Source organism: Scardinius erythrophthalmus (assembly GCF_964197995.2).
Source record: "Scardinius erythrophthalmus genome assembly, chromosome: 21".
Taxonomy (NCBI): domain Eukaryota; kingdom Metazoa; phylum Chordata; class Actinopteri; order Cypriniformes; family Leuciscidae; genus Scardinius; species Scardinius erythrophthalmus.
This window is the reverse complement of record NC_138241.1, coordinates 10,004,813-10,032,657: the sequence shown is the minus strand read 5'-3', so window position 1 is coordinate 10,032,657 and position 27,845 is coordinate 10,004,813. Positions and strand designations below refer to the sequence as shown.

At 37.5% G+C, this 27,845-nt stretch overlaps 1 protein-coding gene across 2 annotated transcripts in view; it reads right to left on the bottom strand.

Moving 5' to 3' along the window:
- The window catches only part of LOC308681343 (CUB and sushi domain-containing protein 1-like), a gene marked incomplete at its 3' end in the record, with an annotated part of 827,421 nt that overhangs the window by 165,448 nt on the left and 634,128 nt on the right, over positions 1-27,845 (bottom strand). For both annotated transcript variants that reach the window (XM_081350146.1, XM_081350147.1), the window contains 2 exons: positions 24,479-24,617; positions 13,471-13,658 (listed from right to left, as the gene is read on the bottom strand). In XM_081350146.1, coding sequence (XP_081206272.1) covers positions 13,471-13,658; positions 24,479-24,617 — 327 coding nt within the window. The remainder of the gene's footprint in view (positions 1-13,470; positions 13,659-24,478; positions 24,618-27,845) is intronic.

Here is a 27,845-nt window from a genome sequence, read left to right as displayed (position 1 = left end):
AATTTAACTGACCCTGAACAAAACTAATCAAATGCACAATCACATCCCGCTCTTGTGTCACCTGCCAGCCTTTCCCAGGGCTGAGACAGGTACCAGACAGAAAGAAAAAGAGAGGTAGCATGAGACAAGAAAACAAGATCGACAGTGAGTGTGAAGAGAGAGTAGACAGTGGCTTGAGGGCATTATGCATTAAAGCGAACTAACACCAGGGGAAAGGCAGGTGAACGCGCCGGGGATGCGGAAGATGGTCTCTGTCCTTCTGGCACCCGACACCGGGAGAAGGACAGTTGGAGAAAGCTCCGGAGGTGGTGCTTGGAGAGGCTGCCAAACAACTTGACAGTTAACAGCTATCTGCCTGCGCTTTGGGGACCTGAGAAAGTGGGAAGGAGGTGGGGAAGATTCTATCTGCAAAATTGCAAGTGTGCAACACAATCTTCCTCGTTTCTACAACAACAGAGGAACAGCAAGTGCACCTGGAGTGAACCGCACAGACTAAAAGGAATGGGCCCAAAAATAAATATTCTGTCGTCATTTACAGCATACATGCTGCCTTTGGGAAAGTGGATCTTAACATTCAAACAGAGTATTCACAGTTCTGCTCACCCTAATCTGCATTTCTGTCATGAGACTGCCTGCCTTCACTGCCACCATTTATTTCAGATTCAATAACTCCTTATTAGCAGGCCCAAATAAGATGTGTGGAAATTTTATGCATTCTTTTGCCTTATTTTGGGTGGAATTCTTCAAAATGAACTGAAATGTGACTAAATGAGTCAAGATTGCCAGTCACACTCTTAAAGCAAGAGTTCACCCAAAACTGATAATTATGTTCTTATTTATTATAACATGCATTTAAAAAAAAGTTATTATAAATCATAACGCTTTACTAACAGCATTTAACCAAAAGTTTGGCTGATGAGATTCTGGGTCCATAATTTATTAATAAATGATCTCATAAATGAAATCTCTGATCTAATGCAATGGCAGTCCTACCTCTGAAAGAGTTTCTTAAGTGTCACACTTTTTACTATATATTTCTGCATTTATCTATTGTGTTTTTCCTCAAGGTATGAGAGTCATTAGACTGCAATATTCTCATACTCATTTCTTTCCCCTAATAAGGACACTAATAATTGGGTTTACTGGTGTGTGATGAACAATAGCAGATAAAAGATTGGCTTTATATAAAGGAAAGAGTAAGCAAATAAGGACAATGCATTAATTAAAAGAAAAGTATGACACATTCTAATTAAAGCTTCAATGGAGAGAGTGATACACATATTCAGGCCTTAGAATAGAAAGTGCTATGGTTCCCTCAAAGCAAAGGCAAGAACAAACAGTAAACAATGACATAATCACATTAAGATCTGAGCTTGTGGACAGTTAAATGGACAACACTAATGATTGAAGGAGAAATCCGAACTCTACACTGTAAAAACAGAGCATATTGTAGACTTGGAATTAACTTTTATCCCCGTTGTTTAATTCACGGGACCGGACACCAGTTATTTGCCAAGAGATCTCTTATTTATTAATAAATATCAAGCCATAGGAGAAAAAGACGTTGTTCTCATACCCAGCTTTCTCTGTTCCTCTGGACACAAAGGTTGGGTTTTATATGCTACTTGACCAAAGAAATAACATTACCAGAAAAACATGTTGCTTATGTTTAAAATAGAATGTACACCTCATGCTTACACTCGGCACACTCATCTTTCTTCTCATTCCTCATATAGAATGCTGTACTACAGTCAACGTACTGTTTACCCTTTGCATCATTGGAACAAATGTTACATTGCACACACTCCTGTATGGCCAAATATAGCTCATCCCATGTTTCTCCTCTGCACACATCAGTGGCGGCTGCTGGTCTTTCAAAGAGGGGAAGGCGTCTTTTCCAGTGACTTGACCAGTGTCCTCTCAATGGCCAGCAGAGTTAGGTATAATTGTATAAATGCAATAATATAATAAAGGTATAAATAATAATATAATAAAGTATAATAATACTACTAATAATAATATGCAGTATTTTTTAATTATTTTAACTTTTTTTTTTTTACTATTAATAATGTAAAAAAATATAATAATTAATAATATAATAAAGGTATACATGTATAATTGTGTGAAATGTATTATGAAAATTGGCTAGCAATTTTGACAAGCAAATACCAAGAAATAGGTTGCAACAGTTTGTCTTTTGACTACACTTGCAAAATCCGCGATGGGACTAAGCTCAAATAGCTTCAGCGGCAGCGACTTTTTACTGTATGAAATCGCTGTCAATCAAAAGTAGATGCAGCCTTTCGACAGACCCTCCAATCATCACGCAGAAGCCCGGAGTCCAGGCCAGCCCAGCCCTCCATTCACCCCCAGAGACACTGAGCGTCCGCGGGCGGGACATAATCGCAGCATTTATCCAATGACCGTCTAGTTTCGAAGCACTGAAAAAAACTGTTCAAAGCAGCCCCATTAAATGGACGCTGGGATTCAACAGGGAAATGCACTGTGACGCTATGTGAATGTATGAGAAAGAAATTGAGTCAGCTGACCTGCTATATGTAACTGATTCTGAACAAACTTCTGTTTGAGATGAACGTTTTCTAGTGCATTTTTCGTCAATAAAATGTTAACACAATAGTACATATTTCACCATAAATTTTTTGACATTATAGGGGAATAGTGTTGCACGGTGCACCAATACTTCAAAAGTATTGCGATTCTCGGAAATTAAAAACGTCACGATTCCTGAATTTATTAGTATCGATACAGTACTTCTAAGAATGACCGCGTTCCAGATTTGTAAGGCCGGCGACACACTGGATGCGTCGCACTGGATACGCCAAAAGGGTCAAATTTCGCCACTAACGAAACGCCTTTCATTCTCAAAACGCCGGTGTTTACGGCGTTTAAGACGAAAAGACGCCGCAAAGTACGGCGTTCTGTGGTATAAACGCCGCAAATTACGGCGTTTGCAAAGCAAAATCGCCGTCATTATGGCCTTTTTTTTTCAAGTCAACAACGGCGTTTCTGACGCCGCAGGCCATCCATAATGCGCCGTAATTCGCGGTGCTTCTGTCTGACAAAGACACCGTAAAAAGTGGCGTTTTGTATAATATTATAACCAGCCCCTCCCTTTTCTTCAAAGTTCAGCCCATCTAATGAAGCAAATGGAAAGACATAGCCTATGTAGTAGATTGTCGATCTGAATGATCGGGTTCTGTTTTTCTAACGTTGTTAGGACTAGTGTTTGGACTTTTATCGTGTCATATTTTTTATTTCTTAATTAGGCGCGTGTATCCCCCTTTTTCCTTTATCATGTGGGTATGATTTTAGCCTCTGTTTACATTCATGTCTGTGAAATACATTAGATTTCCCATTAAACTTACTACCTTTAGTAAGGCATTGGTCTGCGTGCATGGGCAGCGGTGTCCTTTTGCTCTATAGTGACAGGGGTTCGAATCCAAGGTCCTACCGTATTATTTTCTTTCCGTTTCGTTTATTGGTCTGTTGGTGTATGTCTTTTAAATTTCAGAAGACTACCCGATAGCTGAAATGGCAGCTTGTATAAGGCTTTAGGTGTCGCAACTGTTTTAAGCTCATACTTTAAGCTCATTTTAAGCTCAACTGTTTTGTAGCAACGCTTTTTAAGATCATAAAGCTCTGGACTTTTAGCAGTTCCCAGGATAGCTAAGTCCACGAAAGGAGGTAGAGTCTTCCTAAACGATTGAACTATTAAAACAAGAGAAGACGCCAGCCCAAGCGAGGACTACCGCTGCTCTTGACCATCATACAAGACTGTAATTTATTTCACATATAAATTATTTATTATCACGCTGCCATTGCCTTAAAATGGACATTAATATTGCTAACAGTAATAATATATTTTGTACTACCTTTAACTGTTCATTCTGATGTCATATAATATAACGATTATAAGACTGTTTTTTTTTTTTTTTTTTTTTTTTTTTGGTAGGCCTAACAATAAATTATTCTTTTTCTGTAGAATCTGAATTTCTGGCGTTATTTTTAAGGGACCATTGTGGAAAAGGGGGCTAGAGATGGAAAATGTAATGGTAATTTTTTGACAAGACTTTATTCAGTAATTTTACGGAATTTTCCGTTAACCTTAAAACACAACACAATACAATGCCTCAGTAAAAATACATGGGAAAACTGTAAGAAATATCTTCTCGTATATATAGCCATATATGCCTATGCCCCATTTTTATGGACTGTAAATAATAAAGAGTTGTGCGATGTCTGTATCTCCATAATGGCTAATGCTACTTATTGTATTAGGTTTTCTTTTTAAAAAAATAATTGTATTGTATTTTTCTAAAATTGTTTCAGTCAAACTTGGACTCAACACATTTGGATTTGCCTATTTACTGGAGAAATTAAAGACTTTTTTTAGGCTATTATTTAAATACCTTGAAGCAGCGGGATCTGCGGACGTCTCGTTCAAGCCATAAAAAAATAAAAATAAAGTCTGGTCTGATCATATGTTGTGGACCATCTCTGCAGTTTAGCACTCTATAACCTAGTCAAGTCGCACCACGTTTATTTATACCACTTTATACAATAAAGCATATTGCTTTAAAGCCACAAATATCATAACATAGGCTTACAATAATTGAGACATGCAAGAAATTCATTAAAATCAGAAAGACAAATGCTATTGTTTCGGCCTCAAAGGCCCCGGAAACATGGTTCGTTTTGTTACATATAGGCCTACTTTAATCCAAACCCGATCTTTTTGGTTTGCTTCTTATTTATTAAATCCAGGCCATTGGTTGATGAAACATTAAATAAAATTAAGATAGAAATTATACAGAACGAAATTCACTTTAAAGAAAGTCTTTCAAAAAACAAACTCCTAATGCTGTACACTATTAATAATCAACATAATGAACGAAATAAAATAACAATAGCCTATAATAATATTTAAACATAAATATGAAACTAAATAAGAGTGGAGCGATCACTTGGGCCGTGAGCGATTGAGTGTAGTGCGCTGGCAAAGAGTGGATATTGAGTGGAGAGTCACGGTGAAAAGTAACTTGAAACTTGTTTTTTAAATGGGAAGCGTGTCTTGGTTCTGTCAGGTTGGGGGGTGAAGGAAGAAGCGAGGACTCAAGTGCAGAGTTGATGGGCTTTATTTTAAAAATAAAATAAAACAGGAACAAACAAAAACTACCCCGAAGGGGAAAACAAGACAGACTTGACTTTGATTCGGCTTGACTTGACTTGACTTGACAGCAAGGAAACACACAGTGTAGATACGACAACGAACCAGCACAGGACTGAAGACACAAGGAGAATAAATAGGGAGCACAAACAAAGCAGGTAACGAGGGAGGACAGGTGGGGAAAATGAATCAATAATCAGGTAACAAGGTGGGCGGGGTTAGACAATCGACAGGAGAGCACATGGCACAAGGAAACACATGACAAGCCATGTGCTCACAACAAACAGGACTAGAACACAAAACGAGACATGAACACGCAGCTAGTGAAAACTCATAAGCCACGTGTTCACACAAAACATAACATGAAAGCACACAGCCAGTGAAAAACTAGCTGTGTGCTACACAGCACAAGACAAGAAAAAACACGCAGACAGAAGAGCGCGCGGCTCGAGCGAACTCGAAACCGCGCGCGCTCACGTGACAAGACAGAGCGCACGAGAACGAGCGAAAGCTCATTCCGTGCGCTCACAAAAGAAAACAAACACGCGGAGCATTGATGCCCGAATCCCGACACAGAACTGAAACCTAACTAGACAGACGTGTCGGGATCCAAACACCATGCCCCGCACATATAACAAGGCACGTAGACAAGTGAGTGCACGGCCCGAGCGTGCTCAGAACCGCGCACTCACACAGAGACGAGAAAACACAGGGAGTGTCAGAGCTCTGTCACAAAACCAAGAAATTGACTAGACCGAAGTGACAGAACCCTGACAGGTTCACCCTACGCATATCAGAAAATTCATATCTAATGCTTTATTACACAAAACGAAACTTGAAACATTATTATATTTATATGACTATCACTTGGAGAATAGCCGATAAAAAAATTGTTACATATCAATATGCTACATATGTAGGCTACATATTTTATTGATATTCGGTATGTATTGTTTTTTTTCATTGTGTTGTTGGAGGAATTGAATTTTTTTTTTCTCGTTTTTACGAAGTAGGCTAGGCAATATGTAGCAGGCTAATACAATATTAGCAATGTTAGCAATATTAATGTTCATTTTAAGGCAATGCAGTGTTGGGGTAGTTACTCAAAAAAAGTAATTAGTTACTAGTTACTTCTGTAAATTGTAATGAGATTACTTTACTAGTTACTGCATTTGAAAAGTAACTTCACTACTTATTACTTTACTTTCCCGTTTCTTAATTTACCCTGTAGATACGGACAAACATCATAGCCCTACCATCACTTAACCTGTCCGCATAGTGTTTATAAATGTAGCCTATACAAAATGGCATGTAAAACCATATGAAAGAACAATATCCATGTCTGCACAAAGAAATATGCCTCACTGTAAAATCCACAAACAACAGAATAAAGGACAAATGTCCGCGGTGGTAGACACATAATCAGGGCTGGACTGGGACAAAAAAAAAAATTGGCCCTGGCATTTTGCCCATAATAATAATAGCACACTAATAGACATATATTGTAAAACAAATGCACTGAAAAATAAAGGAAACTTTCATAATTAGTTTTGTACTAATTTCTATACTTTAAAGAGATATAAGCACGTGATCTTTTATTGTGACGGAAACTGCATTTAAAGATGTGATTGGACCAGCCCAGTGTCAATCAAGAAAAGATCCAATGGGCCAAGGTGTTTCATGGGCTGGTCAGCTAACAGAAAAAAGAAGAAAAAAAAAAAAAAACTGACGCAGACTTTTTTTAAACTAATGCTGCCGATGTACGAGTTTTATGGTCCGTTAAGACAAAAAAAAAAAAACAGAAAAAGAAAAAAAGTATGAGATGTCAGCCCAAAAGGCACGTCAGCCCACTGGGAATCTCCCGGTAGTCCCGATGGCCAGTACTTGCTGCCTTGGCATAGAGTGCATTTCACGCGAATATTTTTGTCCTTTCGAGCAATAAACTGAAAGTAATGTGAATATCGCCACTGGCCGAAACCCCCTGTCTCCATCTCCATTTCCCGCTCCCTTTCGCACCAGCAGCTACGTCACTCAAATCGATCTCTATGACAACGGTGCAAGCACACACACACACACACACACACACACACACACACACACACACACACACACACACACACACACACACACACTCTTACTTTAAATGATGCAGAATATATCGGGAGAGATAGAGTGGGTCAGACATGATTTTGACCACTTCATTAAGTTTTGTTTTGTAGAAAGACTTTCTTTAAAGTGAATTTCGTTTTGTATAAATCGTATCTTAATTGTAATTATTTTTTCATCAACCAATTGCCTGTATTTGGCAAATATAGCAGCAGTCAGTATAATCCTGACTGAGGCGCCGGCAAGGTCATTGCATTGCACGTGAACTGAGCGCATCTCATCATATAAATTAACCGAAACTCAGTGTATGCCCATACAGACATGAGAAATATATCCAAAAAAAAAGCTTGAAATGTCTTTAAAATACACAATTGAAAACGAAAAGAAATAGGCTACTCTCTGATCATGTAATCCATTATGTAAATTTCTCTCTAGCCGCGTTCAGAGATGGCGATCGTCAACTTCATCTTTGCAGCCACTGACAGAAAACACTATTTATTAATAAAAATCAATGCATGCGTGTCAACGGATTTATAAAATACATATTTTGTTTATTTCACGCACACATAGCCTATTAAGTTGAAATAACGAGATATTATTTTGAAATAACATTATTAATAATAATAAATCTTTAAGAATATTTGATTGAATGCTAAATGTTGTGCTTGTTCAATTTAATAATTGTGATCATTAAAATAATTGAATATTAAATATTAAGTGGCCAATGTTTGCTCATTTATTAATAGTAGGCTATTTATATATAGCCTAATATATCTAGCACCCCCTCAGCGTTAAAAAATATCCGGTGCCGCCCCTATAACGGCCACTGCACGTATTAAAAAATGGTGGGGTTTAAATCGGTCTCGGGCTCATAATTACAGTTTGTGTCGGGCCGGGCAGGGCTCGGACACAATGGGCTCCGGTAGGGTCTGGCTCTTAGGCTTGATTTTTTGGGCCCGATCTAAGCTCTAAGACGGACTATATCGTGATGCATCTACCTAGGCCTATCCAAATCATTATAATCAGCAATAGAAACGGCCACTGTAAGAAGGCTTAGAAAAGTTGCTCATTTTATGATCTTAAAAAGCGAGATGGACTATATCGTGAAGCATCTAGGCCTATCTAAATCATTATAATCACTAATCAGCAATACAAACGGACCCACAAAGCAGGCAGTAGCCTACATTAACAGTTGCTACACGCATTAAAGCCTTATTATACCCCTGCACACAGACCAATGCCCTACTGAAGTAAGTTTGCTGGGAAATCCAATGTATTTCACAGACATGAATGTAAACAGAGGCTAAAATCATTCTATATACCCATATGATAAAGGAAAAAGGGGGATACACGTGCCCAATGAAGAAATAAAAATATGACACGATCAAGTGTAAACACTAGTCCTAACAACGTTAGAAAAACAGAACCTGATCATTCAGATCGACAATCTACTACATAGGCTATGTCTTTCCATTTGCTTCATTAGATGGGCTGAACTTTGAAGAAAAGGGAGGGGCTGGTTATAATATTATACAAAACGCCACTTTTTACGGTGTCTTTGTCAGACAGAAGCACCGCGAATTACGGCGCATTATGGATGGCCTGCGGCGTCAGAAACGGCGTTGTTGACTGGATAAAAAAAATGGCGATAATGACAGCGATTTTGCTTTGCAAACGCCGTAATATGCGGTGTTTGTACCACAGAACGCCGTACTTTGCGGCGTCTTTTCGTCTTAAACGCCCTAAACACCGGCGTTTTGAGAATGAAAGGCGTTTTGTTAGTGGCGAAATTTGACCCTTTGGGCATTCCATAGATGCGTGGCGTGAGCGTCTCAGCTGCGTGGCATGTCCGTTTTTATTTCGGCTCCCATGCCATAATAGCCTGCGTGACGCTCGCCCAAGCCGCGCAGAAAACGCGTGCATGCTAGAAATATAACCGACGCCTATTTTTCACGCGACACGCAAGCGTGTTGGAAGCGTTTCCAGGCAAAATAGAATAGGAAAAGATGTTTTTGTCATTTTGACACGAATACATATTAATAAATTACATTTTGATGTTTGAAAGTCTTTAGGTTTTGACATAAATGCAGATATAAATGTAATTTAAAATTTTTTTATCGATTTTCAAATACTGCACCTGTCAATACAGAACAAAATATTATGTAGCCTATTTTGCCGTCAACACTGCCGACGTTGTCTTTGCTGCAATATTTTTATGTTTAACATGAAGTATAGGCCTTCCACAACTATCTCCCCATATGTCAAATATATCACCAATGAGGCTTATCATATGTTACCAATATTAAACATTGTTTAATATAATCGCTGTTCATATTTTTATTCAAAGTTCAGAATCAAGATAAAGTTATTACCGGTAACTCTTATGTTTCTTATGATAACTGAGATAATGCTGCTAAATTTATTATTTTTTTACCTTGAATGTCATTGCTCTAATAAATTTTAATATTTCATATTTTGTTCAAATGTTTAATATATCTGCTGTTCATATGTTCATTTATTAGTGTGTTATATGATTAGAATGTTGTCCCGGTTTTAAAATAAAGCGCAACAATGATATTTGAGAGTGTTTCTCCCTTTTCAGGAAAAGTATCGAAAAAGTATCGAAATTCTTGACTTGGTATCGGTATCGAAACAATAATTTTGGTATCGTGACAACACTATAGGGGAAACCAAGCTTCCCTTACAGTCTTAAAGAAATCCCCACTGGCACACATGTACAGACACACCCTGACTTCACAAAATATATTATATAAATGATTATGAATACTAATAAAGAAAAATAATACTAAAAATAGCATTAAACAATAAAATTTTAGTCGTCAATATGAAGTTATAACATTTAAAGAGCTCATTTCAAACATCAAAGATCCACTTATAATGAGTGTTGGGGAAAGTTACTTTTAAAAGCTATGCATTACAATATTGCATTACATCCTAAAAAATTGGGTTACCTGATTCGTTACCGGGAGAGTAATGTATTAAAGTGTTACGTTACTTTTGCATTACTTTTTCTTGCTTGCTTGTTTATTAAAAAAAAAAAAAAAAAAAAAAAAAAAAACTTCTATTTTTAACAGATTGAATGGCCCATTTACACCAAAGGTTAAATAACTAAGCTTCAGACTGAAGGAAATATAAATTAAAGCCTGTACAGTAGAGAAACAAACCTTCCAGCTGTGCTGCCATTCTGGACTGCAGAAAAACAGGATTCAGGAGAAGAAAGTTCAACACAAAAAAAAAATGCTGTTTATCTTGTCATTTTTGCTTATTAGTATGTTTGAGTTGGATTATCGAAAGTTAGCAGCAAATATATTGGTAAATAAAGTGAGATTAAATACATAAAGTATATTTGTGTGATGTATCATTTAATTATTAAAGGTTTGTGTAATATTCTGAATTTGTATTTCCCTGCGTTTATTCATTTTGAGGAATACTGAATCTGTTTTTGAGCAAGTTAGATTGGTAAATGCATGCTCACATTTAGTCTAGAAACTATAATAACCATCACGTTCACACAACGCAAACAACACCGTTGCAACTTACTCACAAATTTCTTATTTAGAAAAAGTAACCCATATTTTATTGTAAAATTAAAAGTAACTTAAAAAAGTACTCGGATTACATAACTCGCATCACTTGTAATGCATTACCCCCAACTATTTAGTACCAAATATTGTCATTCTGTCGTTTTTCGAAACCATTTCCATTCCTACTTACAACCTTAAAAATTAAACAGACTATTGCTTAAGATATTGATCGTATCTTATCTTATCTCATCTCATCGTATCGTATCGTATAGTATCGTATCGTATCGTATCGTATCGTATCGTATCTCATCTTCTCTCATTTGATCTTATATCTTATCTTATCTTATTGTTTTTCCCTAACATTGGGATTCAGAGTAAATGCAGAGTGGCAGGTGCTAGAAACTAAACTAATGTCTCATAGATCTACACTTTAAAACTACACTTTTAAAACAGTCACTAGTGATGGAGAAATTACATTTCACCTTTAAATTCAAGTCAAAAGAAGGAACACAATGAAATGCTATCAATAATATAATAGATATTTCAGAATTAGGTGCTCCACCAGGATTTCAACCACTGCATAGAGAGAGACATGAAGCATATATTTCGAATAGTCACATCACTTGTACGTTGATCGTGCTCTCTGATGAGCTTTCACAGCAAAAATCAAACTCCCATGTGTCACTCAGTTTCCCAATAAACAGGACAAACCTAATGCCACGACATGAAAGTGAAATCCTGAAGCATTGTGGGATGTTGAGAGTGAGACCATCACAAAGCAATGTAATACATTGGCAAGCAAGCTTTTAAAATGTATTGGTATTCATGTGGAGCAAAGACAAAAGGTTGAAGTCAGAGTTCATCTACACTGTGCAATAGGCAGCCATTAAAATAATTACAATTAAAATATTCAACAATCCATGAACTGCATTTTTACTCAACCATAATCATCATATAAAAAGGGCCACTGGGAGTGGAAATGATTTCAGGGAGGTGCATAGCACGTTAGGGACGGTGCATTGTCATTGTCGCATGCCCTGATTTTCGAAACACAAACTCACATTCTTTTTAAAAGCGCATTTACATAGGGCAGATTGGCGAAACTTGCCATTTCAGTGGGGAATATTGCCCGGTATTCACTGAGAAAGGTTAATAGTATTACTGAAGAGAAACACAACATATAACTCAATACCACTTAAGAGGTTTTTATTTTCTTTGTTTTTTTGTTGGACTAATTAAAGGAAAGTTGTACGCCTGTGAATCATTTAACAAATGCTCTTTCACTAACACATGCATTTAGTACTCTATAATAATAATAATAATTTGTTACATTTATGTAGCGCTTTTCTGGGTACTCAAAGCGATTTACACTCCAGTACTGATGCCAAAGTTCCAAGTGGTGGTATTGCTAAGAATCTCATGAAAAGGCTACACAAGCACAATTGTCCTTCCTGTATTGATGTATTTTCTACTGAAATAGGAATTTGTAACAAGACATACTGAAGCGTCCTTTTTTATAACATCCTATGGCCTTGCATGTTCGTCGTATATGTGATTAAATGTTTTCTACTTGTTATCACTACTCAGGGCACATTCTTGAGATAATTTTGGATACGCCCCTGAGTGCAAGGCAAGTCATCAATATTTGTTATTAAATTTCCTGGAAGAGAAAGACTTTATTTAGGAGTCAGATTTAGGAGTACCCTAGTATAATGATGGCCTCAAATCTAATAGGCATGGACTAAAATCCCACAAAGCCCCCCTATTTGAATTCAATTGAGTCTTTAATATCAGCATCTCAAATATATAAAAATGCAGTGTGTGCTTTTAACGTGTCAGAGTTCCCTCAGTCTCTTCTTAGGATTAGCAGGAAATATCTGCAAAACTCCAGAGTCCTTATCTGGTCATCCGGGTCAGCATTTAATGGGTGTTACAGTATTGATGAGTTCTTACTTTAATTTGTAAGTTACAAAGGAGCTGCTCATCATTAACTATTGTCTTGTTAAACCTAATTCCATCCAAGAGTTCTTAGATAATTCAGATATTCTACCCAACTTCACAGTCCACATAAAAGATACATATCCATGGTCACTCACTTAAGACGAAAGCAAATCTAATTACTACAGCTTTAACTGACAAAGCATTCAAAACTATTTGACGATCCAAAAACGAAGCAGCTTTTTTAGGCTAGAGAATTATAAAGTTTATGCAAAACCCAAGGACATCTCTAGGTCATTTTTCACTCTAAATATAAAGAAATAAATTATTTTTAGGATTGCTAAGATTGTTTGCACTTTCATGCCAATTAAGCATTTATCATTATACGTCCTTATATAATTTTGATTATCTAAATTCTCATTCACTTTAATTTAATATTAAAATAATATTATTTATAAATGTAGAATTAATAATAATAGTAACACATTAATGACAATTCAGGGAGAAATGTCTTTGAATGTCATTCTGCAAAAAAATATGTCCTCAGCAGCACTAAAAGTTATTTTATTTAATTTTATTTTGAAATGGACCTGGATAAAGGCAATCTGAAAGTGATCACTGACCCCGTCAGTGCTTTGTTTCCCAACCCCTCCCTCAAGGGAACATACCATGCACCTACAAGGTGAGACTTGCCTTTATATTCAATGGCAAAACCAGACATCCCCAGGGAGGCATCACTGCGGAAGGCCAGGAAAAGGCTGTTCCCACTGCTCTCGATGCGTTCAGGAACCTGGTTCCCCTGCAGACTGATGATCAGTGGTCCGTTGGAGTCTTCACCCTCATAGATATGGAGGAAGTCATAGCTGGGCTCCATGTTAAAACTGCACAACAAATGAAGAAGGAGTTAAGAGTTGCTAGATATTTGATTCAGTTGTGAGGCATTACACATAAGGTCCCACCAATGTACTAAATTTAAAGCAATTAGAATTATTTATTTTTTTAGAATAAATTTCACAAGACCCTTCCAAATCCAACCATATGTTGAGTTTTGGATGTTGGTTTTCTGCATTGAAAGGTCATGTAGAGGTGTCCAAACCAGGGGTGTGTTTCTCAAAAGCATCATTAGCCAACTATGGTCGCAAGTTCCGTCATCATCAGCATAGTTCAACGAGTCTGTGCTTCCCGAAACCATAAGCCTGACGTCGTCACACTCAGTTTCTAGTCAGAATATGAGTCTGATACTGCTCCATTGGGCTGTGATTAAGGGGCGTGTTGCAACCGAACCAGGAAAGAAAATGCATCTGCACTCAATTGGATAGACCTACAACCAATCAGAGCAACGTAGTGACGTATGTTCTTCATTCATCTTTCCGATTGACAAATGCCTTGATCGCGGTTCTCTGTTCCTCTTTTAAAATTAATGCGCTGTCGATATCTTCTATAAAATTCTATATGTCTTTTAGTTTGTCAAGATGGCGGAATCTATATATCTCAATTCTCCAGCGGCAGTCATCTTTGTTGTAAACGAATTCAACCCAAGCGCTCTTTGGTGACGTGGATGATTACGTTACTGTTGATCATCTGTCCATCATCGTATGAAGCCCGCCTTGACAATTTGATTGGTCCGAACAGCTCTGGTTCGAGCATAGTTGCTCCACAACAGATCAAGTCCAGACCAAACTTAAAACGTCGTTTTTGAAGAGTGTGCATGTGCGAACGTGCTCTAGTACATAAGAACCAGGTAAGTACGAGCCTAGATTCAATCTGGAAATAAAGCAAAATAACTGAGAAAAATTAGAAATAGTCCTCAGATGCCATGTCTGTAATTTATGGCAAAACATCTAGCATTAATTAGATCTCAAACAGATTCATTAAAAGTAGTTATTACTCCACCACCTGCGTGACATCATTAACCTACTTGGTTGAATGACCAATTTGCGACAATATGGTTTCGGGAAACAGTCGTGACAAACTACTTGATTTCTTCAACGATGCATCGTGCACTGTTATATGTGAAACACACCCCTGGAAGCTTAATGGGTTAGTTCACCCAAAAATGAAAATTCTGTCAGTAATTACTCACCCTCATGTTGTTCCAACCGCGTAAGACTTTCGTTCATCTTCAGAACACAATTTAAGATATTTTTGATGAAATCTGAGAGCTGGATCACTCCTCCTGCAGGCTTATGGACACTATGGGCCCTATTTTAACGATCTGAAACGCAAGTGTCAAAGCGCAAAGCGCAAGTAACTTTGTGGGCGGGTCTTGGCGCTGTTGCTATTTTCCCGGCGGGATAAATGACACTTGCGCTCAACGCAAATCTAAAATGGGTTGGTCTGAAGTAGCTTCATTATTCATAGGTGTGGTTTGGGCGTAACGTGAAATAAACCAATCAGAGCGTCATCTCACATTCCCTTTAAGAGCAGGCGCGCTTGTTTAAAGCGGATTCCTATTATAACGGCGGATTTGCCAGGCGCGCGCCAGGAGCGGTTCACAGCCAAGGAGAGCAGCGCTCTCGTCAGGGACGTTGGAGATGGAGAAACCCACCCAAATTAACTTCGGTTAAAAAGGCGTATGATAATTTGGGCAAATGTGTAAGCTAGATGTATGATTTTTTAATAAATTGTCTATCTATCTATCTATCTATCTATCTATCTATCTATCTATCTATCTATCTATCTATCTATCTATCTATCGTAATAATGTATGATTTTCAAAAATGAAAACTGCTGCTTCTGTGTAGATGAGATAATCAAAGTGTATGCGTGTTGTGCACACGCTACATTGATTATGGCCAAGCATGCACCCTTAAAATAGCATATGAATAACATGCGCAACGCGCCACTGACTTTAAACTATTTTTTCCTGGTTAGTGGCGCAATTGTTTTCTAAACCTGCAAAATAGCATGAAGGAACGTTTGCGCCGGGACACGCCTCCTTTTTTGCGCTGAACCGCCCAGGGAGCGCAAGTTCATTCCCTAGTTTAGCGACGTGCTTCTGTGGAGGGAAAAGCGCGCTTTGCGCGGGTGCAAAATAGGAATGATACGTGCGTCGGTGTACAAAGTCAATTGCGCTGGGTGCAAGATAGGGCCCTATAACTTGCTGGCCCAGAAAATGTATTAAAGACATTGTTAATATAGTCCAAGTGACTCCAGTGGCTCAATCTTAAGTTTATAAAGCGACGAGAATGCTTTTTGTCTGTGTTGCACGTCACCACGTAGGCTCACTATTGGGCGACTCTGGTCATGTGTGATACGTGGTGACGTGCAACACAGACGCGCTACGCTATTACACTACGTAAAAAAAACTCGAGGTCCAGAGAGAAGGAAATGAAAAGTGGAATAAAGTCGTTATTTTTGTTTGTTTTTGCGCACAAAAAGTATTCTCGTCGCTTTATAAACTTAAGATTGAGCAACTGGAGTCACTTGGACTATATTAACAATGTCTTTAATACATTTTCGGGCCAGCAAGTTATAGTGTCCATAAGCCTGCAGGAGGACTGATCCAGCTCTCAGATTTCATCAAAAATATCTTAATTTGTGTTCCGAAGATGAACGAAAGTCTTACGGGGTTGGAACAACATGAGGGTGAGTAATTACTGACAGAATTTTCATTTTTGGGTGAACTAACCCTTTAACATGCTTAACAACATTTCTGTAAAACTAAATAGAGCAGGGCAAAACACTGATTAGGCCTATTCACAATATCTTAGCTTTAATGTGCTTAATTTGGCCATTAAGATTCCTAAAGAGCATGTCATTAGACTAGACAGTCTCTGACATTTTTCATGTATTAAAATGTTTTAGTAATTTATTTCTATTATTATGTACTGATATGTTAATATATAAAAATATTTGTTGATAAATGCTTTTAATAAACAAGGATGTTAATCCAGGAAAGTGTTCAAGTACATCCAGTGACCAGTACATCCACGCTTAACCTGCTTTACTAGAAAGCCCACTAGTTCCCAGAAGGGAATCCTTCATTGTAGTTGGTCTGTTTTGTAATTGTAATGAACGTCCATTAAGTCATGATGATTTTAGAAGAGTGAAACACAAGCAATCATAATCATTCTAAATGTATGTGACTGAGTTGATGACTGTGCTTGTGGAGTTGTGTGTGAAGGCTTAGATACAAGACACTCACTCAATTGCAGCGATTTGAATTCATAATATGCTTCAACACTGATGTATTTACACCCCTAAGTACAAAAGAAGAAACAAAAAGTACTAAAGCACTAAAAAGACAATCATTAGCTTCTTAGAAATTCTGTTTCAGGTCTTCATCTTGCAAACCTGCTCCATGCAGTGTGGCTCCATTTTAAGACTTGAGGGTAAATTAGAGTATTCTGGGAAACTAAGCATCCCACTATGATCCATAAAATAATAGCTATTTAATTAAACCTAATGAAACATCTATGAATTAAAAAGAACCTCTGATTGGTGGCTCTGATTATTAATGTAATCTGGCAATGATATACTGACCACATCACATCTGATCACATCTGTGCCTCATATGAACTTGGCACACTCCTTGGCCATTGAGTGTTTGTCATGAACTAAAAAAAAATGTTTACTGTCAATGTCTTACCAATAAAAACTTATACTACAAGTTTTGGAATTTGAACATGTCTGTTTTTAATGTTAAAAGTCATTGTAATTAATACAAATTATAAGTTTTAACCACCTGGTGGAATTGGCAGACATTCCCTTAGGCATTATTCTGCTGTGTTGTGGCTTGATTTCGTTGTGTTGTGGCTTGATTCCGTTGTGTTGTGTTTGATTCCTTTGTGTTGTGGCTTGATTTTGTTGTGTTGTGGCTTGTTTCCGTTGTGTTTTGGCTTGATTTCGTTGTATTGTGGCTTGTTTCCGTTGTGTTGTAGCTTGATTTTGTTGTGTTGTGGCTTGATTTTGTTGTGTTGTGGCTTGATTCTGTTGTGATGTGGCTTGATTCCATTGTGTTGTGAACTTATATTTGCTTTTTAAATGTTGTTGTGTTGTGCACTACTGGGCCACCGTAGTTGACAATTTATTTACTGGCAAATTATTCACTTGAGCATAAACAGCAACAAATGATTTTGCAACAAAGAATGTTTGACTCTGACTGTACATGAGTCTTTACATATCAAAAATTGCAGATCACAGATTGTAATTTACATGTTATTGACATGATGCGGCATTACTGTTAGATCCATATCTTTCTGTAAATGTCTATTTGCAAATCCTGTCAAATTGCGACTGGTTTATCAAAGAATCCAGTGAAATGTAACAAAGAAAGCTCTCTCCTGAGATATAGTTGAAACTAAATTTCAAAGAAAAGTTATTTTTAGTCTAGAGATCAAAGAAGTGAACATGAGGTGATCACGGAAAAGTAGGCGCTGATCCGTGTCAGAGAGTCTTGTGTAATGTATTCATGCAGTACAATACAAGTCGTTTTGGTAGCTTGGTTTCGATAAAAGCCGTTTTTGGACTAAAGGATGTTTTGAGTCCTGAAACATACTGTATGTTTTCATAGTATAATGCACTCTTATATGTAAAAAGGTCAAAGGAACATACAGTGCCGGGCAAGTTAGTATTTTCACACACACACAAAAAAAGGTTTTAAGCCAGTTATTTCAGTAGGAAATATCAGTTTACATTTCCAAACATTCCTTTTGCCATTAATTGTAATAATCCAGTGAGATTTTTGTATGCACAAGGAGTCTGACATCAGCCGGGGCTCCACATGGAGATCTGATCGCACCATCATCGAGTCCATCTGGGATTACATGAAGAAACAGAGAAAACTAAGACAGACTAAATCCAGAAGAACGGCTTTGGATGCGACTAGCTTAGTGAATTCTGTACATTGTTCGGTTCCAGCTGATGAGCCCATGCAGTTGGGTGACCGTGAGACGCTGTAGTCACGGGACAAAAAAAACGCTCTTCCGTTCCGATTACCATAACAAATAGATTCTCCCCACTCAGTGAAACACCCACTGTGAATCCTGTTGAATGTGCCCTAGGTATTGGCGATTCTATTACACGGAACGTGGAAATAGAGACACCAGACACCATAGTCACATGTTTGCCGGGACCCAGAGCACCTGACATCAAAGCAAATTTGAAAGTGCTGGCTAATGCTAATCGTAAATTCTCTAAGATTATTATTCACATCGGCACTAATGATGTTCGACTTCGCCAGTCGGAGATCACTTAAATTAACGTTAAAGATGTGTGTGAACACGCAAGTACGATGTCAGGCACTGTAATTTGCTCTGGCCCCCTTCCTGTTCGCCGGAGTGATGAGATACTTAATAGACTGTGCTCACTCAATGGCTGGGTGTCTAAGTGATGTCTGCAAAATAATATAGAATTCATAGACAATTGGAAAAGTTTTTGGGGCAGGCCTGACCTGTTGAAAAGAGATGGTATTCATCCCTCCTGGGATGGTGCTGCTCTTCTCTCTAGTAATATGGCACATAGTCTTAGAGCTCAAACATGAATTGGGGCTCAGGTCAGGAAGCAGACAGACTGGCTAAACCGACCGTCTCAAGTCACTGAGGTCAGATAAATCCCATCAAATAGAGATTCTATCACCTAGATATCATCATACAGAGACTGTGTCCTTTCCCCGAGTTCCCTGAATTAGGAAATACAAAAACTCCCAAACCCATTTCAGGGTAAAAATGTAATTGATGTTCAACAAATAAAAAAACATATATAATACTGTTACGTCCTTAGGGACGTTTATAGTGTTTTTTTGGTGTGTTTTTGTATTTCTCCTTTTGGTCTAGTCTCTCTCTCTCTCTTTCACTTTCTCAGGCATCGCTGATTGGCTGTTTTGCCTGTCAGTCATTCATAATAAGTTGAGTGGGTGTGCCATGTGAGGCGGGATCCTCATCATTCTGATGCTTGACACCTGGAGAAGACCTACTTAAGGAACATGCTACTGCCAGCGAGGAGAGAGACTTTTTGTTTGGTTCTGTTTTATGATGTGTTTGTTTTCTTTTTGCTTGATTTAGTTTTAAGTGTGTAGTGTCATCTAAATTGTGCCTTGTATTTTGGTTGCTCCAAAAACTTCTTATTTGTGACCTATGAAAGAGTTAAACAGCTTTGCAAAGCTGGGTTAAGCGGAAAGGAGGAGAGGGGATAGGTAAGACCGTCACGTGACTTACATTTACACGCTTAGCTAAATTTCTGTATATATACACTTGGTTAGGGATTTGTGCCACCCTCTGTATTTTTGTTATTAGAGTAGTTTAGTTACGACGTCTTGGACGTCAAATACTTTTTCTTTGATCTTTCTTTTTTCTAGTTTAGGATTAGAGGTAAATGGTTTAGTTAGTTCCTTTTTGATTATGTTATTTTTGTTTGTTTGGCACAAACCTGTTTTCCCTTTTTGCTCCTTCCGTTTTTTTGTTTTGTTACTATGTAAAATATTAATTACTCTATCTTTTATTTAATCAATCTGTATTTGATTTTGCCGTGCCTCTCTCGTTCTCATTTCATTTAGTGATCAATGGTGACTGGTGTTATTGAATTGGTTTTATGTTCCCCTTCTAACGTACCTAGTCGGTAAAGAGCCAAAGAAGGGTCGTAACAAATACAGATGAACAAATGATAAAGCTTGGGTTGATGAATATTCAACCCCTTACTTCAAAGGCACTTATTGTTAATGATATGATTACAGATGTTAACCCAAATGTGCTGTGTTTGACAGAAACCTGGCTAAAAGCAGACGATTACATTTACTTTAAATGAGGCCACCCCACAAGATTACTGTTAAAAACATGATCCTTGTCTGAAAGGCAAATGGGGGAGGTGTTGTTGTAATTTCTAATAATATCTTCAGAATTACTGAGAAGTCTTGTTTTAAATATAATTCTTTTGAAGTGTTTGGTACTTAATGTAACACTATCTAGTGTAAATGATAAATCACGTTTGAGATGTGTGCTGGCTACTGTATACAGGCCACCAGGGCACCATACAAACTTTATCAAAGAATTTGCTGATTTTCTATCAGAGTTAGTACTGGCTTCAGATAAAGTCCTAATTGTTGGTGATTTGAATATACATGTAACGAAAAAGATGCATTGAGATTGGCATTTAAAAACATTCTGAACTCTATTGGACTTAGACAACACGTGTCAGGACCTACTCATTGTCATAATCATACTCTAGATCTAATATTATCACATGTAATTAATGTTGATGCCGTTGAAATTCTACAGCAGAGCGATGACATCTCAGATCATTATCTAGTCTTGTGTATACTCCATCTAGCCAAGGTTGCAAAGCCGACACCGTGTTACAAATATGTTAGACTTATCACTTCTGCCACTAAAGATTGCTTTATTAATAATATTCCTGATCAGTGTCATCTCCTCAGCATCCCAGATAGCTTAGAAGAACTCAATTTTGCGACAGAAACCTTTGACTCTCTCTTTTCCAGCACTTTAGACAAAGTTGATCCTTTGCACTTATTAAAGAAGATTAAAGAAAATAGTACAACGAGCACACTCGGGCCCTTAAGAGAGCAGCAAGAAAAATGGTGTGCACCTGGAAGAAAACAAAACTAGAGGTTTTTTTGCATTTCATGGAAAGAGAGCTCGATTGCATACAGAGAGGCCTTAAAAACAGCTAGATCTGCTTATTTTTCAACCCTATTAGAAGAAAATAAACATAATCCTAGGTATTTGAAACAGTGGCTAAATTAACGAAAAATAAAGCTTCAACCCCAGACATTTCCAAGCACACAGCAGTAATGATGTTATGCACTTCTTTACTAACAAGATTGAAAATATCAGGGAGAAAATTATAACTATGCAACCATCTACAACAGTATCGCATCAGGCAGTGCATTGTAGTCTCCCTGAGGAAAAATTTGATTCATTCATTGCTATAGGAAAGGAAGAATTTTCTTAACTCTTTACATCATCTAAATCAACAATATGTATGTTAGACCCTATACCGACTAAGCTACTGAAAAAGATGCTTCCAGAGGTCATAGATCCTCTTCTTAATATCGTTAATTCATCTTTGTCATTAGGATACGTACCTAAACTTTTAAGCTGGCTATGATTAAACCGCTTGTTAAAAAAAACACAGCTTGATCCTACAGAATTATTCAATTACAGGCCGATCTCGAATCTACCTTTTCTGTCAAAGATACTAGAAAAGGCTGTATCTTCACAACTATGTTCCTTTTTTAGAAAGAAATGGTATCTGCGATGATTTTCAGTCAGGATTTAGACCATACCATAGTACTGAGACCGCTCTCATTAGAGTCACAAATGATTTGCTCTTATCATCCGATCGTGGTTGTATCTCTCTATTAGTGTTACTCAATCTTAGTGCTGCATTTGATACTATTGACCACAACGTTATTTTAAATAGACTCGAAAATTATGTTGGCATTAGTGGAATTGCATTAGCATGGTTTAAATCAAACTTATCTGACTGCTATCAGTTTGTAGTAGTAAATGAAGAGATGTCTTATCGATCACAAGGCTCAGTACTAGGACCATTGCATTGCTGTTCACTCTGTACATGCAACACTTGGGAGATATCATTAGGAAGCATGGCATTAGTTTTCACTGTTATGCTGATGATACTCAGCACTATATTTCTTCACGCCCTGACGAAACAACCAATTCACAAAATTAACGTAATGCATAGCTGATATAAAAAAACTGGATGACTAGTAATTTCCTACTAGTTAACTCTGAAAAAACAGAGATTCTAATTATTGGACAAAAAAATGTCCTCACATAATAACCTAGAATACTGTCTAACACTTGATGGCTGCTCTGTCAAGTCTTCGTCATCGGTTAGGAACCTGGGTGTGCTCTTTGATACCAATCTTTCATTTGAAAGTCACATTTCTAGTATCTGTAAAACCACATTCTTCCATCTTAAAAATATATCTAAATTATGTTATATGCTCTCAATGACCAATGTGGAAAAAATAGTTAATGCGTTCATGACATCAAGGCTAGATTATTGTAATGCTCTTATGGGTGGTTGCCCTGCACGCTTAATAAATAAACTACAGCTGGTCCAAAACGCAGCAGCTCGAGTTCTTATATTAGCCCGGTTCTATCAACACTGCATTGGCTCCCTATTAAACATTGTATTCATTTTTAAATATTGCTGATTACTTACAAAGCACTAAATGGTTTAGCTCCCCAGTACTTGTGCGAGCTCTTAAGGCATTATAGTCCTTCACGTCTATTGCGATCTCAAAATTCCACCCAGTTTATAATACCTATAAAAATCGACTGCTGGCGGTAGATCCATTTCCTATTTAGCACTAAAACTCTGGAACAGTCTTCCTAACATTGTCCGGAAAGCAGACACACTCTGCCAGTTCAAATCTAGACTAAAAACACATCTCTTTGACCTAGCATACACATAACACATTATAAACTTCTATAATTCAATGTTAGGCTGCATTGATTAGGTCAGCCGGAACCGGGAACACTCCCAATAAATCCTGATGTACTCTTTACATCATAAGAAGAATGGCGCCTGCGCTAATATTAGTCTCTCTGTTTATCCCGAAGTTTACCGCAGTCCGCCGGATCCAGGCCGTATCCAGATCTGATGAAGGACCTGCGCCTGGACACGACGACAACGCAGTCCTGTGTCAACCAGTCCCTGTCCTGTGAAGGCCCCCTTCTCCTTCCCTTTACCTCTGTACAGATAAAACGTTGTCAAAATAGTTCCGGTTCACATGGCTACTCGGAAGCGATAAATAATTCTGGGAATGAGCGGGTGAAAACGGTGTCGTGTTAGCGGCCCCTAAGTTAATAACTAATGATCTCTGCAATGGAAGTGAATCGATCAAAACTAACTTTAGCTGGACAATAATTTTATTCTAGAGCTGCTGTAAAGCCAAAACAATCTCTGTTACTTTCATTTCCTATTATCACTGTAAAGCTGCTTTGAAATAGTCCATATTGTTAAAAGTGCTATATAAAAATGTAGGTGACTTGACTTGACTTGACAAGTGTGCCGAGGACAAAATCTGTTTCAAATGCACAGGGTCACACCAAATACTGATTTGATTTAGTTTATAGAAGTGAGTTGATAAATACAATCTATTGATGACATAATTTGTTAATGTATCCTCACTTTACAGCATTGCCTAAAATGCCTAAAACTTTTCACAGTACTGTATCTTTGCAGGCAAGTTTCTTCAAGCGTCTTGGAGAAGTTTCCGCAGTTCTTCTGGATTCAGTCTCTCTCAGTTTTTTTTTCAGTTTCTTCATGTAATCACAGACAGACTCAATAATGGTGAGATCAGATCTCTGTGTGGATCATACCGACTGATGTCAGACTCATTGTGCATACAGAAATCTCACTGGATTATTACAATTAATGGCAAAAGGAATATTTGGAAATGTAAACTGATATTTCCTACTGACACACTACAGCAAAATATGCAAATACACAAAACCTTTTTTTTTTGTGTGTGTGTGTGTGTGTGTGTGTGTGTGTGTGAGAGAGAGAGAAAATACTAACATGCCTAAGACTTTTGCACAGTAATGTATGGCCCCATTGCATATGTGCGCTCAATTCAAATACACTTAACATTTATAGAACCTGAAGTTGAAAAACAATTCAGTTCTGAATGGTACATAACCCTGTGAAAGATGGTATACCCCTTTAGGTGGCATGAGAGTCAGAGGTGCCCAGCGCTGCATGAGCACATTACCTTTTGAAGATTAAAGCGATGACAAAGTCAGGGTTGACTTTTATCCGCCAGTCACACTCTTTTCCTGGTGGGTAGGGTTGAGGATAGTTGGGTGATAGAATTACCCCAGCAGGCTCTGTCACATTGCCCCCGCAGGTAGCTGTCATAACAAGGAGAGTGAGGTTGAGAGATTATTTAATGTGATCCTTCAACACAGTAATAATAAACAATGTTAAAGCAGTCTGATTACAGGATGATTACTCTGAGCTCATTATCAATTAATATAGCAAGACAACTACATGCCAAAACATTAAATAATAATAATAACCAATACATGTAAGATTAATTGTAAATGAGCTCAGGCAGGACTTCATTACCAAACCATCTAAGAGATTTCTAGATATGAAGGGTATGTCTTGCTTGGAGAACAAAAGCATTAATATATTGACTATATTGACTGAACAAACAAGCAAAAAAAAAAAAAAAAAAAAACACATACATATATATATATATATATATATATGTAATAGGACCTGCCACTTTTTTTTGCTGGCATTGGTTCTGGAAATATTTTTCCCATAAGCAAAACAACAACAACAAAAAAATCATGAAAAAAATATGTATGTCATGAACCAGATCAATGAGCTCTGAGATCACAACATAAAAAAAAAAATGTATAGAACAAAAACTGAAACTAAGATTGTAATAAAATAAAATATAAACTGAAATAAAGCCCGAAACAGTTATCATTTTCACGTCCTGCGCCATGTTGTTTAAATAGCAAATTAATTTGCGTCCATTTATGTGCCCATTGGCTGCTGGTCTGAAAACAAGGTGTGTTCAGGAGCATTGTTGGCGCATTGCTATTCTGAGGCAACTGAAATAGACTGTGCCACTGACCAACTGAAACCTGGTCTAAAGTCATTGCGCGCAGTATTTGTTTTTTTGTTATTTAAAGGGTGCATTAGTAATATGCGCCTATAGGAGGGTGCACAACATGCGCACACTCTGCTTATTACACACAAAGGGATCACATCAGCACACAAACATGCCAAATATTAAAAAATAAAAGGATTACAATGTAAAAGATTATTATTGTGTGCATATAGATATGTTGGAATCCGGCTTGTCCTGTAGATGGGCTGCTTGCACGCTTTAAAGTCGGCATGAAATCAAATTTGACAAATCTTCTTTTTATATGTAATATTGTAGTGTTTATTATAAATGATTTATCTGTGCACTTCATTATTTTTTTAAAATTCATGTACCCTTATAATCTTTAATCAAATACATTACCCTTCCCTCCCCCCTCGAAACGACCTCTCTTCTCTTTCGGTCACGTGCCATGGCGAAAGGGTGTGGCCAGAGCCGATGAGGGTGCGGCTATCGAGATGCTCTCGAGGGTGAACTTGACTGATAACAGAGAATGTCTAATAAGGCTGATAACTTGACTTGACTCATCTTGGTTCGCGGGAATAATAAAATAAAATAAAAAATCCTTCATGGGAGGGTAACGGTGGGGAGTCTGGTGGAGAGAAATCCTCCACAACTGAATGTAAACTGGCATTCAAATCTGCCTCCATTTTGTTTGCAACGCCCAACCTCTAACGATCCAATCAATTCCCGAAGGACGAAATCAAGCCCCGCCCTACATTTTTTTTCTAATTTCAGAAGCCGTTTCACTCGGATATACGTCACAACAAGGAAAAAATTACAATCTCAACTTCCGTTTCATGCCGACTTTAACCTCGCGCATGAGCTGATCCGTTTCCTCTCTGGAGAAGCGTTCAGTTTTTCTGCTTGCAAATTCTGCCATGTAAATAGCGAATCCGCCATGGTGCGAGCCCAACTGGCTTTTAAAGGGAATGGAAGATGAGACTCTGATTGGTTTATTTCACGTTACACTCAAAACACACCGATTACTCATTAAGAGAATTAGGGACAACCCTTTTAGACCATAAACCACGCGCGCCGACCATTTTTCCCGTCGTTAAACTACCAAAAGTGGATTCAGACACACCCTAAGTGCACTTGCCCTGTGCACTTTAGACCATGCACTTAGATCATTAAAATAGGGTCCTTTGTCTTTTATGATGGAATGAACTATGTCCCATGAAGCATTGCAAAAGACTGAAAAAATGGCAATACACTATTAAACTACTGACTGAAGAAAATGGCCATTGTATAAATATGATGGATTATCGGTGTATGAAAAAATAGTAAAATATATACAAATATAAACATTTATGGGAGTGAGCAGATCATTGTAGATTCATATTCTAATTCCTGCTTCCTTGTAAACACCCTTTACTGATTGGATTTCACTTTAGAATTATGGGTAATGGTGCATTACACTGGGCATTTAGCAAATAAATTGTCTCTTTCTTTTCTCTCTCTTAATGAAGGTACAAAAGCATATATCATCCCGTAACAATCTCAGAGCTCACGCAAGGTCTGTCTTGAATGGTTTAACATTATCATTAAAAATCAATTTCTCTCTTCAAAGAAGATGAATGTGATTTTTACTTCCTGAACCTGGCAATTGTGCGCGATATGACCTTGTAGAATTTCATGGAAATATTAAAGCATGACATCAAAAAAGTCAATAGGGACATTGGAGGGAAAAAAAAGAATAGGAAGCAGAAAAAATACTGGAGGTCTGAGAGAAGGTCATAGTAATAATATAAAAGCAACTGTGTAATGCAGTGAGTGAAACAGCTATACTTTTCCCTATAATGCTGAGCCAACATGCATATTTATTAAATAACTACAAGAAGACCACTCGATGCAGACATTAACTCTAAAAACTGTTTTATGGTGCGATGACTTTATGATTGGTAGTGGACAACCGAGTAGAGTTACAAAAAAAATACAGTGTTGTTACAATGGTAGAGTGATGGTTCTCGATTTTAATATTTACTGACTTGCGAAATTCAGTACTGTCAGGTTAGATGGAGACTGTCACTGGATAGTCAGTTTCAAGTTTCTCCAGAAATGTTTAATTGGGTTCAAATCCAGGCTCAGAGTCGCCCCTAACCCACTCTTGCTGTTGGCATGCTATTGTGCAGGTGATGAGAAGTGATCTATATATATGTATATATGTATATGTATATATATGTATATATGTATATGTATATATATATGTATTTATATAAAATATTTATGCATGTGCGTTCATAATTATTATGCAAGTTGATTTTCTGATCATGTTTTTTTCCCGAGCACACTTACCAATTCCAAACCACATCAATCTTAATAACTACTATCCACTTTGTATTTAATAATTTATAAATGATATATAATTGTTAAGGAAGGCTGGGAGTGAAAAACGTCTTATATTCAGGTGTGCATAATTATTAAGCAGGTTTTCCTTTACAGGTAAAATGGG